We start from the raw sequence: 17295 nt of genomic DNA on the forward strand, positions 1-17295 counted from the left end.
TTCCGTAATTATGCATGCTACTTGTCTTATAGGCTTTCGGCTCCCAACTTAATTTTTATCGTCTTCTCTTTCATGTGGGTATATTTTTACTCACTACTTTAACTCAAGGTGTACTCTCACTATCCTTTTCAACACTTAACACGTGTCCCTTGGCATAACCATCAAGGGCGGAACTAGGAATTTTTCAATGGGTGGGCTAGCTAAAGTTATTAGCTTAAAATCTAATGATAAATTTTTTTTTTGTACTTACATTTTCTGTAGTTTTTCTATAAATAAAAGTATACATTAAATCATATATATCAAGCTAATTGTAAACACAAGAAGAAAAAAAAAAAGAAATTAGAGCCATATTATTCACGAAATGGTGAATTTCATTTAGAAAAGTGCTTCTCTTTTGGAGACAAATTAATATAAAATTTTTAAAATTGATGTTGGGACAAACTTTGACAACAAATACAAATGTGGAAGACCTCTAACTATGCCTATTGGTGTTGAAATTGTGTATATATATAGTTAAAATATTAGGCTATATGTATATTTAATTTGTTTTTTCCCCAAATCTTCCCTGGGTTATAGCCGAGGGCAGCCCTTGCCTTGGTTCCGCCCATGATAACCATAGTTAACTCTTTACTTTATATTTATGCAACCATGGTTATATCAATAGACAGTGTCAAATGTTGAGAAGGTTGGTGAGAGTACACATTGGGTTAAAGCTGTGAGCAAAAATGCTTCCCTTTCATGCTATATTGATGTCATCTGTGAAATCTTTTTCCTCTAATCTTTTGTTATTTATTAATATTTTTCCTGTAATCTAATCTTATTACTACACTGATTAAATAAGAATTTGGTCCTTTTCATTAGTTATCTTATTTGTTTACATTATCACTTATCAAATGTTTGAAAGTTATCATCATTGCTTTTAGAAAGCAAAGTTAATAGTGTAACAAATCGACAATAACAACGGAACAATAATACATGATTTATGTCATATCAAGATTATATGAGACTGTTTGCTATTAAAATAATGGAACAATATCAACATATAGTATATCGAGATAGTATTGATATAATGAGACTGGTTGCTTTTACTCTGCTAAGAGACAAGATAGAATTTTCCTGCTCTGCATATGAATGAAATTTTTCTCACCCTCAGTTGCCAAATTTGAATTGAACACGTGCGGCTAATGTTCATCAAGAAAAGTTTCTAATTGTTAAACTATTGACAAATGACCAAATGCCAACCCGTGGAATATTCGCATCCAAAAGAGAAAACGAAAAGAAAAAACAAAGGACCAGTGCAATATAAAATATGGCAAAGTAATTGAAAATGGAACCCAGCAGTGCATTTTATACTTTAAGTTGGTCCATGGATGATCAGATCTATTCCTTAAAAATAAAATATTCCCTACTTGAAACCCGTAAGCAATTGTACGTGTGACGATAACACCACATAACACACTACAGATTTGTTTGATTAATTATAACTCTAAATTTTAAAACTTAATCTGGCATATGCTTTACTATATTTTAAGTGAATTTGTAATATTATGATGTGTTATAATTTGAGTATGTTTGTAACACCATATGGCCCCTATTTTCTGTAATGCTTAACCAGCTGTTTTTGTTTGTTTATTGGGAGGTATATATTTGGACTTTCAAAGTGAACCGACAAAGCATAGAATTATGATGGAAGATTTGGTTCCATACAAGATGTAAGTGACCAGGACATTTTCGAAAAGCATTTCCCAGATCATCCACTATATCAGTCATGATAATTTTATATGCATATAACAAAGAAAAAGTGCAAATGTGCATGTTTTAAAGGAAAAATATTTGGCTCGTCACATGTGAGTTATATCATATTGGATCAGTTTAGAGATTTTTATTTTTAAATTTAAACCACATGAGTTCACACACACCTAAGATATCATGGGAGTTTGAACATGAAATCTTTCGTCTGCAAGTCAATGCTCTTTCACATTGGGCTAGACTCCATTGGCAGCTTAGAGACTCTTTAATTAGTAAGTACTCTTCAATTTTCTAGTATGGGATTTTCTTTTCCCTTCCCATGCTTAGGTTTTTTTGTTGGATGGTTAATCACGTCTTTTATTCACAATGGAGCTAATGACTTGGAAGAATACTTGGGTTCTACCTAATATCCCACGAGAATTTATCAAAAATAGCCAAAACTTGATCCTTAATTTCAAAAATGTCATTTTTTGTAAAATATTTCAAATATAGCAAAAACCTCACCTAAATAGACACAAATGCCCTCAAATTTAAAACCCGTATAAACCTAAAAAATAAACCTTATTAAATAAAAAATTGGAATATTTTTAACCCACGTTTGTATAGAAGAACAGAAGTTGAAATATATCATCCTATTTATTGATATTAGTCAATTTAAACTTAGTCCCAATCCAAGCATCACCAAACACCGGATAAGTGTTATTCAACTTAAGCCAATTCAAGCCAAGACAATTTCTGAGCATAGTTCATGCCAAGACAATCTTCCAAAACAAACGAGGCTGAAGGGACCAACTTGGCAAATGACTGAAAGACTCATTGCCGGATCAATTGCGCAAGTCTGTCTGAATGACACCATTATTTTGTCTTCTCTGATGGACCAATCCGCCGAGTGTTCCCCACACGTATAAATGCTGCACTGGCTTATCAAAGAAGCTAATAAGTTCAAATTGGCAGCTCATCCCACACGTCACGTTGCCTTTTAAAAGCCACACAAACATATTTGTTCAATTTGAGTGACAAAGTCAAAATAATTTTCCACAGAAAAGAATTGATTTGTAGGCCAAAGAAAAATCTGAGTGACAAAGTCAAAAGAATTTTCCACATAAAAGAATTGATTTGTAGGCCAAAGAAAAATCAAATCATGATATAAGTATTCCCAACATTTTCGACTAAAAAATTTATATTCTTATTGCTGAGCTTAGTTGGTTGGATTTTTACTTTTTGTTGTATTGTTGTGCCCTTTTGTGGTTTCTTAATAAAATTTAGGGTTTGTCCAATATAAGTCCCTACAATTTCTACTTCCTAGACATATAATTCTATAAATCTATGTGTAAAACCCAATTTTATACTTAAATGACCAGTAAGATATAAGCGGTTATAGTATTCCTATGTTTTTACATCGCTATCATCAGACTTTATATTTTATTTATAATGTATTCCAAGCATTTCATTAACTTCCATAATTGTAATTAAAACTCCCTATTAATACCTAAAATTCAAATTAAATATAAAAGGGAATGAAAAACCATAAGGAAGTTTAAAGTGCAGTAATCTATAGACAGAGAAAACTTTTATCTTGATGTGAATGGAAAAAGTCTGGCTTATTATGCTTCACAATTCAGATTCACTATATACAATTTTCTATTTTATTCAACAACAAAAAAAAAACAATTTTTGTTTTTCAATTGTTTTTGGATGTCTACCCTACATGTAATATAATATAGTAAGAACAATAGACGAAGAAGAAACTAAATGAAGAACCAAGGAAGAACTGCACTTACTGTTTGACTAGGGTAGCAATACGTCTGCAAACGTATGTACAAAGATTCCCAATCTAATAGGGTTTTATTTTTTAGGTTTATGTGGGTTTTAAATTTGAGGGCATTTGTGTCTATTTAGGTGAGTTTTTTGCTATATTTGAAATATTTTACAAAAACTGACATTTTTAAAATTGGGGATCAAGTTTTGGCTATTTTTGATAAATTCTCATATCCCACATATTCATGAAACTGTGAATGACGTCCAAGGAATAAGTTATAAAACCTAATATCACAAAGTGGGCTCTTTGATTGCTAGATTGTTAATGGGAGGCCTTTATAGAATGTTGAAATGCACATGCATTATTGTGAGGGGTTATAATAAGGGGGTCCTTAATAGGCATGTTTACTAATCCGGAATTGGAATTCTCATCAGGAATTGAATTCCACTTTTGAGGATTCCTGCGTTTACTTCACATAATGGAATTGAAAAGTAAGTGGGACCCACGCAAAATTAGGAATTGAATTCCTAATTTTGGAGAAATTCAATTCCGGAATTGGAAGTGGTATTCTAATTCCTGGAGAATTCACCCCTTAGGAATTCATCTTTTTTACCCATTATATCCTCACACAATTTTCAAATTTTCAAATATGCCATCTACTTTAAACAAAAAATGTGGACATTTTAGTAATTAGTATCACTCTTACCCCAATTCCATATGGTTTAGTAAACAACTTCAATAGGAATTCGGAATCTAACTCCCCTCAATCTATATGGTTTAGTAAACAACTTCATTAGGAATCCGGAATCTAATTCTCCTCAATCCAACTCATCCTCAATTCAATTCATCCTCAATTCAATTCCCCCTAATTCAATTCCGGATTAGTAAACATGCCAAAAGAGTTATTTTTTGACTATTGGATTGAACTCCCTCATTATAACCCATCAACATTGCCTAGTTATAGAAGCTTCCTAAAATGAGATCCAATAGGCTGGGTCGTTGGCGTCCAAGCCTCTTAGGACAATGATTGATTTATTGACTCATTAGGTCCCTCAAATGTCAAATATTAAATTTGAATTTGATGGCTTACATTTCACTTGATATGTCAAATTAAAATATTATTTTATTATATATTGTTTATTGGTGTACAATTAAGGCATATTAATTGAAAAATAATAATATGATAATGAAATAACATCACAATGTAAAACAATCAAAAATAACAGCAAGAGAGTGTAATGTAATTTCACGTAGAATTTAAAATTTCTGTCGGAGTGAGAAGGTGCGACTTTAACATCTCCTTTGGAAAAGAAACAGATGAAGGGATGAGTTCTTACTGAATCAAACTTGTTTCTCACAAAAAAAAGAGGATGAAATCATGAAACAGATGAAGAAAAGAAACCAAAACTTACTAAGTATACCAAAGTTTCAGAAAAATTATTCTAGTTCAAGAAAGAAACAATCTTTTTCTGCAAGGCCACAGCGTTGTCACAAATTGGATTGAACAAATGGAACACATGGCCCTCCCCCTTTGCTTCTATGACCTCCACAACACCATTCCACCCACTCTTTTTCAGTATCTCACTATAATACCATCCTCTATCTTTCAACCCATCTTTCTCAGCAACACAAACCAGCACTTTCTCACATCCCAATTTCCCCAATTTCGGATCCTTTGCCGGGTTTATAAGAGGGTCGTCGGATCCACTAGTCGAGGGGCAAGCAAAACGCCACACACCAGCCATACGCTCTTTTGTAGCTGCAGGGGTAGTTAACTCTGCCCCAACTGGCTCTGTGCCCCAAAAGTAAGGATGCACCAAAACAATCCCAACCAGCTTAACACCAACCAATCTCTCACACCCCAATTTCACAGCCATGCTGTGTGTTATGTTAGCACCAGCGCTGTCCCCAGCGAAAAACACACGTTGTAAATCTGCAAATCTATTTAGCCATTCTTCAGAGCCGTTTCCATCAAAATGGGAAGCAACCCATTTGATAGCAACCCATGAATCATCGTAAGCAGCCGGCAGAGGGTGCTCTGGAGCAAGCCTATAGTCAACAGAGACTGCAACAACATTGGCCTCAGAGACTAAGGTGTTGACGTAGCTGTGATATGCTGGAGAAAATGGACTTTCAATGCAGAAGCCGCCTCCATGAAAGTAAATGAGAAGAGGGAGTTTGGTTTGGGGTGAGTCTGTGGTGGTTTTGGGGATGTAAATTCTTGCAGATATGGCTGGTTCTTGTGATATCACGACGTCCTTTGATTGGACGCCATTTTCTGGCTGTGTTGATGGAGGAACTCTGTCTGTTCCTTTGAGTCTCTCAACTCGACCATCTTTGTATACTTTAATCATTGGAGAGAAATCATGGGCTAAGTCTTCGTTGCTCATGGTTCGGACTGGAGAAGGAAGAGAAGAAAATAACAAGAAGCAACTATGGAGGCCTTTCTCTCTCTTTCTTATGCAGACAGCAGAGTAGAACCAAAAGTTCTATCTATGCTGGGGTCTTAGTGTTTCTATTTATGGTAGCCAATAAGCTGAAGCGGTATAACTGGTACACATGTTATGATATGATATGGGTGGATTACATAATTTATATTTCTCATATTTAAGGTAGAGTGTGACCGTGATCTAATACAACATTATAATTTATTTCTTTTTATGGAACCTTCAAATTAATTCTAGAAAAAACAAATTGGTTGCTCTTGTTGACAATTTTTGCCTTCCTTCGTATATGCACGCATATAGGATTGGGAGGCAGGTAAGTCTTTTAATATATTTGATTTTGAGGTCTTAGTTTTATTTAGGACGCCAAAGAATTTCAGTGGCCAAACTGTCTAAGTTCACATCTAAATTCAAAGTTTTCTCCTTTTTTACAAGATTTGAATGGTTCAATTTTGTTTTCCGTGCTAATGCATGCGCTACTTCACTCAACATTACTTTTCCCGTCGTCTTTTTCACGCTATATTGATTTCATTTGCGAAGTCTTTTCCTCTAATTTAGTCTTACCAAATTGATTAAATAAGAATTGTGCACTTCACATGTTTGAAAGTTATTGTGGGATTATGGAGTTTAATCCAACATAGAGGGGCGATAACATGTTTGAAAGTTAATATTGTTGTTTTTAAATAGCAAAGTTGTCAAATAGTACTATTAGGTCTCGTTTGATATGGATGATTAGACTAAACTAGCCTGGGTTAACTAAATAACTACATTTCATGTGCAATTTTGTGGGATTAAAAAGGACAACCTCTCATGAATAGTCCATTCTAATCCTACAAATTAGAAGACAATATTCATATTCTTTTTCACTTGCAAATGAAACTTAATCATTTAGCTAATCCAGTCTAATCTTCCATATCAAACGTGAAGTTAGCGTAGCAATTAGGCAATATCAACAAAATAATTAGACTTTATTTATATCATATCAAAACACTACATGATACTGATTGCTATCGAAATAATAAGACAACATTGATGGTTGATCTTTTTTGGTTGAAGCCACTCAAAATCATTTATGATTATTTAATTGGAAAGTAAATACGTGTAAAGCTATTCTCTACCAAGTGATGTGCATCATGCATGACGCTAGAATTTTTCCTCTCTAATGTGCATGAAACCTTCCCCATCAGTTGCGAAATTGAAGGCGTAGGGCTGATGCTATCAACTTGCAAGAAACGTTTCGGATTATAGCAAATGACCAAAATGCCAACCTGTGGAATATTCACATACAAAAAATATTATTATTTTTATTTTTTTAAAAAACCAGTGCAATTTGAAATATGGTAAATCACTTGGCACATTTGAAAATGGAACCCAGCAGTGCATTATAAAATTGAAGTTAGTCAGCCGTATACGATGACAACACCGCATGACATACCATGGATCCAGTTAATTAATTATAACCCTAAATTCTAAAACTTAAATCTAACGTATGCTATATTATATTTTAAGTGAGTTCATTATTTTTAATGTTTTAAAATTTGGGTAAATTCGTAATATCATCCGTCACAATAAGTTGATCAGATAAGTCCGTCAGTCATTGTAGTTGTTGAAAGATTGAATGGAATGGGACACAAGAAGACTGCTCGCTAGCTAATAAACTCTGTCCATAACAGTAGTGATGAGAGGATAGGGTATGATGTGAAATGTCGTCCTTGTGTTGTGGGGATTCTCCTTCCTTTCTTTTTCAGAGTTACCGTAAACGCATTCAATTATGAACAGAGATTTGGGTTCGAATAATAGGATATCAAACCAAATATCACAAAGTGGGCCCTTTGATGGCTTGGGTTGGGAAAGGGAGGCTTTTTTAGATGGTTGAAATGAGATCTAATAAGCTGGGCGGTTGGCGTCGAAGATGATTTAAGATTATTCTTCAAGTTTAGAGAACTTTGCACGTTATTGAATATAATTGTTTAAACAACTTAGAGCATCTCCAAGGGAGATGTCAAATACCAAACATCAAACCTTGGAGATGTCAAATACCAAACATCAAATTTAAATTTGATGGCTGATGTGGCAATTTGACATCTTACATAGCTTTACACTCCACCCGATATGTCAAATTAAATTATTATTTTATTACATTTTAGTGTTGATTTATTTTTAATTAAAAAGAATAGAAAAGAAAAAACAATAAAATATTCATTTGAAATCTTACTTTTGGGATGTCAAAAATAACATCTCAATCTTCAGCCTTCATTCCACATCAGCTTTGACACATCGGTTGGAGTGTGTGAGATGTTATTTCTAGCTAAGTACACACTCACAATCATACATTTATGATTTATATATGTGCTTAGATAAGTACACACGCACACATATTTGAATTTTCCTTTTTATATTATCTTATATTAGGTATAGTGCAAAGTATCCACTAGTGTATTATCATGAATTTAAGTTCTAGTATCCATGTAGTGTGTATGAATTTAATATGTTATCATCCCTCTCAATAGGAAATGTTCAAAAAAAAAAAAAGCAGGTATTTTTTTTTTTTTGTGTGTGGAAAAAATAGGTACTTTGTAACAGAAAAATAGACATACTATTTGTAACAGAAAAATAGGTACATTATTCAGAACAAATAGGTGCGTTGTATTCTAAGAGAAAAGCAGGTACATTATTCATATAGGTTTATTGTACCTATAGGTTTAGTATTTTACCGAAAAGGCTTGGCAATTTTTATATTATAATCATTTACCTAATAGGCTTGGCAAATTTACCTGTAGGTTTAGAGAAATCATATAATTAATTTGTTGGAATCAAGAGATCACAAATATAAGTGCAAAGGATAAAAGAGATGCTTATATAAATTAGGTAATTTATGCGTATAATTTATACATAAAGAAAAAATCCTTATAATATCCAAATAATAAAATCATTGAATCTGATATGGAAAAGCCAGAGAAAGTCCTACACATATATGAAATGTAAATGTAAATACCTAGATGGAGGAAATTTGGATAGATTGAAGAAGGATTTGGATCTGCATGAAGCACAAGAAGATAAAACTTTTAAGAGGAAGGAGGAGAAGAAGTCTTTATATGGATTGAAATAAGCTCCAAGAGCTTGGAATACAAAATTTGTTGGTTGTTTGTTTGTCATTGGATTTCAGTCTTCCCATTCCGATCCTAGTTTGTTCGTGAAACATGTTGACTCAGAAATTTTAATTCTCTTGATGTATGTTGATGACATAATACTCACTGGTTATACTGAAAAGTTTGTTCAAAGTGTTATGATTTAAGCTCAATTTTCGAAATGAAGGACATGGAACTCATATTTTCTAGGCTTGCAAGTGTCTTATACTTCTGCTGGATATATATTTGTAAATCAATCTAAGCATGTAAAAGATTATGTGTTCTTGTCGAGCTTGTTCTACTCCCTGCAAACCTCACACTTAGGTTTTGAAAGATGCTGCTGAAGATTATCCAGTTTTAGAAGTATTGTAACCAAGAAGTGAGAAACCTTAAACTTCAAATGCATGAAAGAATTTGAAAGTTTCTGTAATCCTCCGAGACAGATCTTTAACTTCGCCGATCGGAGTCTATTTTATTTCCTTTTCTAGCTCTACTTGTTTCAGAATCTGAATCCTTTCACTGAGTACCATTTCTTTTAGATAAAAAGCAGGTTCTTTATGCTCTCATTGCTGGCCAAAAATGAATTGTTAAGGTCTTGTTTACATTTTTAATTCAAAACTTATCCCACGATTAAAATTAGGAAGATCACTAGGCCTTAAACATTTAGAAAAACAAAGGTGATTTACAGTTTCCTAATACATAATACCAAACTATATTCTTAATTTCCTCCAACATCTCAATATTGTGTATAACATTTTCATCCCTGACTTTAGTACTTCTGTCTTAACCATATGCCTGGCAATGCATTGAAATTTTTTTTGTACAAGGGATGAGAGCCAACAAGAAGAAGATGATATGATGAGAAAGTTAATTCAAAGAGTATGATGAATTGAGTGCGTGCAGATATCATAATGTTTATATGTCTATCTCTGTTTGTTTGGATCCAAATCATCTTGTATGCATGTAAAACAGGTATCATGCCTTGAACAATAATTACATGATTGTCTAGGGAGCAAGATCATTCCGTTAACCATGGGCCTAGTTGAGGGATCTTGCTCGGGGTTAATTGGAAACAGAGCCCATGGTGTTGTTGATGGGCATGGCCTATTCTATTCCTTTACCCAAAAACAGAAAACCCCTCCCAAAATAAATTTGGTACTGAATCGTACATGGGCAGGGGGGCAGTTATAAATTATAATTTCATTGAACACTTCGCTTGTTTTCTTATAGATAAGGAGTCAGTTATCCCTAACTATTACTTATAATCCAGTATTGCGATACATGACAATGTAAAGATCATTTTCTAAGTTTTCCCCTTAGTTAAACACTCTGTATTGACATGTGAAGTGCACAATTTCATTTTAAATCACTATTATAAAAAAGGTCTTAGACGACGATTTTACATCGTTGTCTAGATGGAACATTTACCGTCGTCTATACGACCAACAACTATTCTACTTTCCTAGTAGTAGGTATAGTCTTTGAAAACATACCTACCCTCGACTACCTAGCTTCCCTTAGGCATAAAATGATTTTGCAGAACGAAAACATACAAGGGAGGGATAAAACAGATGAAGAAAAGAAGCATATATAAAACATACAAGACATAAAATAGATGAAGAAAAGAAACATATATAAAACATACAAGACATAAAACAGATGAAGAAAAGAAACCAATAGAAATTACAACAATGGAAAACCACTAACCTAGCTTAGAGGGTATGGTCATATTATTAAGTACACCCAAGATTTTCAGGCAAATTACTCTAATTCAAGAAAGAAGCAATCTTTTTCTTCATGGCCACAGCATTGTCACAAGTGGGATTGAACAAATGGAACACATGTTCCTCCCCCTTTGCTTCTATGACCTCCACAACCCCTTTCCATCCACTCTTCTTCAGTACCACACTATAATGCCACCCCCTATCTTTCAAACCATCTTTCTCAGCAACACAAACCAGCACTTTCTCACAACCCAATTCCCCCAACTTCGGATCCTTTCCCGGGTTGAAAAGCGGGTCATCAGATCCGATACTCAAAGGGCAAGTGAAACGCCACAAAGCAGCTATATACTCTCTTTTAGCTGCAGGGGTAGTTAACTCTTCCCCAACTGGCTCTGTGCCCCAAAAGTAAGGATGTATCAATACAATCCCAATAAGCTTAACACCAACCAATCCCTCACACCCCAATTTCAAAGCCATGTTGTGTGCTATATTAGCTCCAGCACTATCACCGCCGAAAAACACACCGCGTAAATCTGCAAATCTGTTTAGCCAATCTTCAGATCCGTTTCCATCAAAATGGGAAGCAACCCATTTGAGAGCAGCCCATGAATCATCATAAGCAGCCGGCATAGGGTTTTCCGGGGCAAGCCTGTAGTCAACGGAGACGGCAACAACATTGGCCTCAGAGACTAAGGTGTTGAGGTAGTTGTGATATGTGGGAGAAGATGAGCTTTCAATGCAGAAGCCGCCTCCATGAAAGTAAACGAGAAGAGGGAGTTTGGTTTGGGGTGAGCTTGTGGCGGCGGATTTTGGGATGTAAAGCCTTGCAGATATGGCTGGTTCTTGTGAGATCACAACGTCTTTTGATTGGACGCCATTTTCTGGATGTGTTGATGGAGGAACTGTTGATGTGCCTAGGAGTCTCTCAACTCGACCATCTTTATAGACTTTAATGATGGGAGAGAAATCATGGGCTATTTCTTCGTTGCTCATGATTTGGATTCGAGAAGGAAGAAAAGAGAATAATAACAAACAAGTATGGAGGCCTCTCTCTCTCAGTTTCTCTCTTTCTTGTGCAGACTGCAGACTGCAGAGTAGCTGCAAAATTTTTGTTTTTATTAGGGCCTTGGTGGGTTTCTATGAACCCTTCAAATTATTTCTTAAAAAAGAAATTGGTTGATGTTGGACATTTTTGTCTTCCTTCCTTTGGAATTTCATTTCATGCATCTAGTTTTGGCAAAGAGAAGGGCAGATTGATATTTTCATATCTTTGATTTTGAAGTCTTGGTTTTATTTAGGACGGCAAACAAAGTCAATGGTTCATATCTTAATCCAGATATCATTTTTTTTCTTGACGAGTTTTGATTGGTTTTATTGCGTTTTCAGTGCTTATGTGTGCTACTTTTGTCTTCTTTTTCAGGATACATTGATTTCATTTGCAGTCTTTTTCCTCTAAATTATGCCCTATCACTAATCAAATGTTTGAAAGTTCTGATCACTGTGAAAATAATTTAAGGAAATACAGGTAAATACCACTATTACTGTAGTAAATTCTCAAAAAACATTTTTTATGTAGCAAATTAACAATATTTACAGCATCTACATCATATCAATATTATAGGAGATTATTTGCTATTGAAATAAGAAGACATTATCGACAACATATTAAGAGCATTTCCACCCCAGCAGCCTAGCCTAGGCAAAAGGGCCCCTAAGCCTCAAAAACCATTTCCAGTGCAGCAATCCATCTCGGGCAAATGGTGGGCTCTACCAAATTTGAGGGCAATGACGTCATCAATGTAAAAAAAAAAACTCAAAAATCGAAAAAATTTATGAAAAATTCAGAATTTTTTTTTATATACACACCTAGCAATTTTTATTATTATTAATCTCATGTATATAAATAAAATTAATCTTATATGAATAGTAAGTGCCTTTGGGTTGCCACAACAATGGGTTGGAAAGCAAAATAAAAAAGGGTATGGTAATCACTATTCACATAAATAGTGTCTACCCTTACTTACTCTTACCATTTGCCATGGCATAATGGGTGAAAGTGCTCTAAGATAATATTAATATGAGATTATTTACTATGGTAATAGTACTATTTGAAAAGATTGCTTCACCATTAGTTATATTTAAATCTTTTTTTTCACATAAGTTGCTCAAATAATTTAGGGGTTCTTAGATCTAGGTTCAAAACAATTAGCTATCATTGGGTTTAGTCCACGCGTTTTTTATTTTAGATGTAGGTCCTTTGACTTTTATTACTTTTTTTATTGTGTCGATTTTACCCTTTTAGGTAAATAAGGAAAACATTGAAAATCTAAATTTAATGAATTATTTACTTGTAATTAAATTTCAGAATTTAAATTTGGAATTCTTTCATTGATAATATTTACCTAATATATGGATAAAATACAAATTAATCAATGAAAGTAAAGGCCCACATATTATACTAATCAATTAGGCAAGCACCCACATTAAATTATGCAAGCACCCACATTAAATGATGTACCTAATATATACATGTAAATAGTGTTCTTATTAGCAACAAAAAAAACTTAGTGATAAATCGTGTTACCTATAAGTCATGAACATAAATTAGAATACCACCTATAAGTTAAGAACAAAAATTAGAAGACTACCTATAGGTCAGATACAAAAATAGACAAATAAAATTGTATGTTACCTATTAAAAAAAAATGTACGTAAAATACTATTATTTATTGTCTAAATATGAAAAAACACATATATACCTATGCAATAGGCAATATGACAATATACCTACGTACCTTCCTTCCATGTAATAGTTTTTTTTTTGGTTTTCCAAAGAAATTTTGTATGGATTTTTATCTCAGTTGAGTTTAAAGATCCATACCAAGATATTATATGAGTTCAATTACCTGGGATAGAGGGTATAACTACCTAGACTAGAGGTAATTTATGGATTTAATTACCTTGACCATAGGTAATTTATGGGTTTAATTACCTGCATACGAGGTGTATGCATAGGTACCTTACCTATTGTTAAGGTATGAAATTTTCATGAACTCGTATTACAAATGTTGATGTCGGTATACCTTGGGAAATTTTCAAAATTCAATAAATAGATTTGTAATTAAATTTAAATCAAATATGATAATTAATGTCCTACAAATCAATAACTTACCAGTTTTACAAATTCATAATTTACCTTATTTATGTTTTAGGTAGATAATTGGAACAAAAAAATTAAAAATTAAAAAAAAGTAAATATCAATAAATTAAAAAAGACATGTAATCTTATGTGGCGCAAAAGTCAAAGGACTTGTATCAACAACAACTTCTGCGTGGATTGCACCCAATATCTCTCCTCATAATTGGACTTATGCCAAATTTTCTAAATAATTTATGCTTGTTGGATTAAGAAGTGTATACGTGTAAAACGAGCGGCTACCCTTCATCAACTTGCACGAAACGTTTATCTTTGATCAAATGCAAGAAACGTTTTCCCTTAAAAAAATATATTCCCTACTTGAAATATGTAAGCAGTTCTACATGCCACATGGTTTCTTACGTGAATTTCGAAAATGTGAACATATGCAAGGAATTTGGCCTCCCTTCCACGTGACATGAATTTAGTTAATTAATTTTAAATTTAATTCTGAATTGAAACCTAACATAGTAACATGTGCTGTATTATAATTTTAATTTTAATTCTGAATTGAAACCTATTATAATTTGAATGAATTCTTTTTAGCACCATATGTCATGTAGCACACAATAAGTGAGTCACTGAGTTGTTGAGATGATACAAAATGCAGATAAGTCGGTCATTGTCTAGTTGTTGAAAAATCGTACCATACAAAACGTGTAAGATCAATTAATTGTCTACCTGTTTATTTTAAGAAATTATCGTATGTTCCGAGTATACCAAAATATATCCAGAACATGTAAAAATTACTCCTTGATTTGAATGCAAGGGCACAGAATTATGATGAAAGATTTTGAGTTCCATGCAAGATGCAAGTGAACAGGAATAATTTTGGATAAAAACATAAGGAAACTTTTTAAAACATTTCCAGGGCATCCACTACTTGAGTCATTAATTTTTTTTTTTTCAAGTACTTTTTTTAGTAACTTAATTTTGGTTTTTAAGGCTCGGTTTAGAGACTCTTAATTAGTCAGTACTACTTCAATTTTCTAGCATGGAATTTACTTTTCCTTTTTCCTACTCTTTTATATGTTGGGAGCCAACTACAACAAACAAACAACATTTTACGTATTTAAAAGTCCAACGTAGATGTTATTGATCTGGTGCAAGTCTCTACCATAATTTTTAATGTTGTTTAAATCAAACTAAATACAGTGACACCTTTTTTTTTTTTATCACCCGTGCTACATGACTGAAAGAACTCTTTATTTTTAAATTATCTTTTACAATCTTATTTTGTTAGATGCCGGTATTACTTCCCTAAAATAATTCAAAGCTTATTTATCGTCTGTATTTTTTTTTGATGTTCATATCAACAGTTTCTTTTCATTCAAATAAAATAAACTTTGATGTTTGACTGCCATGTTTTTGTTATCATTCAAAGAAAATAATCAGCTACTTATTATATGTTTTTGTTACCCTAAATTGTACAAGATAATAGAGCCAACAACAACAACAGTTAACACGATATGATTCACTTCATGCAGATATCATAATTTATATATATATAATCTCTCTATCTCTATGTGGGGCCAAATCATTTCGTATTCATGTAAAGCAGATGTCATACGACTATTCTACTTTCCTAGTAGCAGATATAAAGTCTTTGAAAACATACCTGCCCTCAACTACTGTAGCTTCCCTTAGGCATAAGATGATTTTGCAGGACGAAAACATACAAGGGATAAAACAAATGAAGAAAAGAAACCAAAAGAAATTACAACAATGGAAAACCACTAACCTTGCTTAGAGGCTATGGTTGTATTGTTAAGTACACCAAGATTTTCAGGCAAATTATTCTAATTCAAGAAGGAAGCAATCTTTTTCTTCATAGCCACAGCATTCTCACAAGTGGGATTGAACAAATGGAACACATGTTCCTCCCCCTTTGCTTCTATGACCTCCACAACCCCTTTCCATCCACTCTTCTTCAGTACCTCACTATAATGCCACCCCCTATCTTTCAAACCATCTTTCTCAGCAACACAAACCAGCACTTTCTCACAACCCAATTCCCCCAACTTTGGATCCTTTCCCGGGTTGAAAAGCGGGTCATCGGATCCGATACTCAAAGGGCAAGTGAAACGCCACAATGCAGCTATATACTCTCTTTTAGCTGCAGGGGTAGTTAACTCTTCCCCAACTGGCTCTGTGCCCCAAAAGTAAGGATGTATCAATACAATCCCAATGAGCTTAACACCAACCAATCCCTCACACCCCAATTTCAAAGCCATGTTGTGTGCTATATTAGCTCCAGCACTGTCACCGCCGAAAAACACACCGCGTAAATCTGCAAATCTGTTTAGCCAATCTTCAGAGCCGTTTCCATCAAAATGGGAAGCAACCCATTTGAGAGCTGCCCATGAATCATCATACGCAGCTGGCATAGGGTTTTCCGGGGCAAGCCTGTAGTCAACAGAGACGGCAACAACATTGGCCTCGGAGACTAAGGTGTTGAGGTAGTTGTGATATGTGGGAGAAGATGAGCTTTCCATGCAGAAGCCGCCTCCATGAAAGTAAACGAGAAGAGGGAGTTTGGTTTGGGGTGAGATTGTGGCGGCGGATTTTGGGATGTAAAGCCTTGCAGATATGGCTGGTTCTTGTGAGATCACAACGTCTTTTGATTGGACGCCATTTTCTGGATGTGTTGATGGAGGAACTGTTGATGTGCCTAGGAGTCTCTCAACTCGACCATCTTTGTAGACTTTAATGATGTTAGAGAAATCATGGGCTATTTCTTCGTTGCTCATGATTTGGATTGCAGAAGGAAGAAAAGAGAATAATAACAAACAAGTATGGAGGCCTTTCTCTGTTTCAGTCTCTCTCTTTCTTGTGCAGACAGCAGACTGCAGAGTAGCTGCAAAATTGATGTTTTCATTAGGGCCTTCGTGGGTTTCTATGGACCCTTCAAATTATTTCTTAAAAAACAAATTGGTTGGTGTTGGACATTTTTGTCTTCCTTCCTTTGGAATTTCATGCATCTAGTTTTAGCAAAGAGAAGGGCAGATAGATCTTTTCATATATTTGATTTTGAAGTCTTGGTTTTATTTAGGACGGCTAACAAATTCCATGGTTCATATCTTAATTCAGATATCATTTTCTTTCTTGACGAGTTTTGATTACTTTTGTCTTCTTTTTCAGGATACATTGATTTCATTTGCAGTCTTTTTCCTCTAAATTATTTTTACAAAACTTATTAGCTAATAATTTTGTCCTCTTCATTAGTTAGTTGATAGCCCTATCACTTATCAAATGTTTGAAAGTTCTGATCACTGTGAAAATAATTTAAGGAAAT

The 17295-nt window shown here is 34.0% G+C and overlaps 1 protein-coding gene and 2 pseudogenes across 1 annotated transcript; all 3 read right to left on the reverse strand.

Moving 5' to 3' along the window:
• Positions 1 to 4727: 4727 nt before the first annotated feature.
• LOC110772538 (putative carboxylesterase 12 pseudogene) lies at positions 4728 to 6066 on the reverse strand (annotated as a pseudogene).
• Positions 6067 to 10696: 4630 nt separating this feature from the next.
• On the reverse strand, positions 10697 to 12003 carry LOC110772532 (putative carboxylesterase 12). The gene has a single exon (XM_021976969.2). The coding sequence runs from the start codon at positions 11795 to 11797 to the stop codon at positions 10847 to 10849; it is 951 nt and encodes a 316-aa protein (XP_021832661.1). The 5' UTR covers positions 11798 to 12003; the 3' UTR covers positions 10697 to 10846.
• Positions 12004 to 15479: 3476 nt separating this feature from the next.
• LOC110772549 (putative carboxylesterase 12 pseudogene) lies at positions 15480 to 16883 on the reverse strand (annotated as a pseudogene).
• Between the last annotated feature and the right edge of the window lie 412 nt (positions 16884 to 17295).

This window comes from Prunus avium, chromosome 8 (assembly GCF_965620075.1).
Source record: "Prunus avium chromosome 8, drPruAviu1.hap1.1, whole genome shotgun sequence".
NCBI lineage: Eukaryota > Viridiplantae > Streptophyta > Magnoliopsida > Rosales > Rosaceae > Prunus > Prunus avium.

Bases quoted from the DNA above. Each gene is read 5' to 3' on its own strand.
- LOC110772532 (XM_021976969.2), bottom strand. From the start codon at position 11,797: ATGAGCAACGAAGAAATAGCCCATGATTTCTCTCCCATCATTAAAGTC.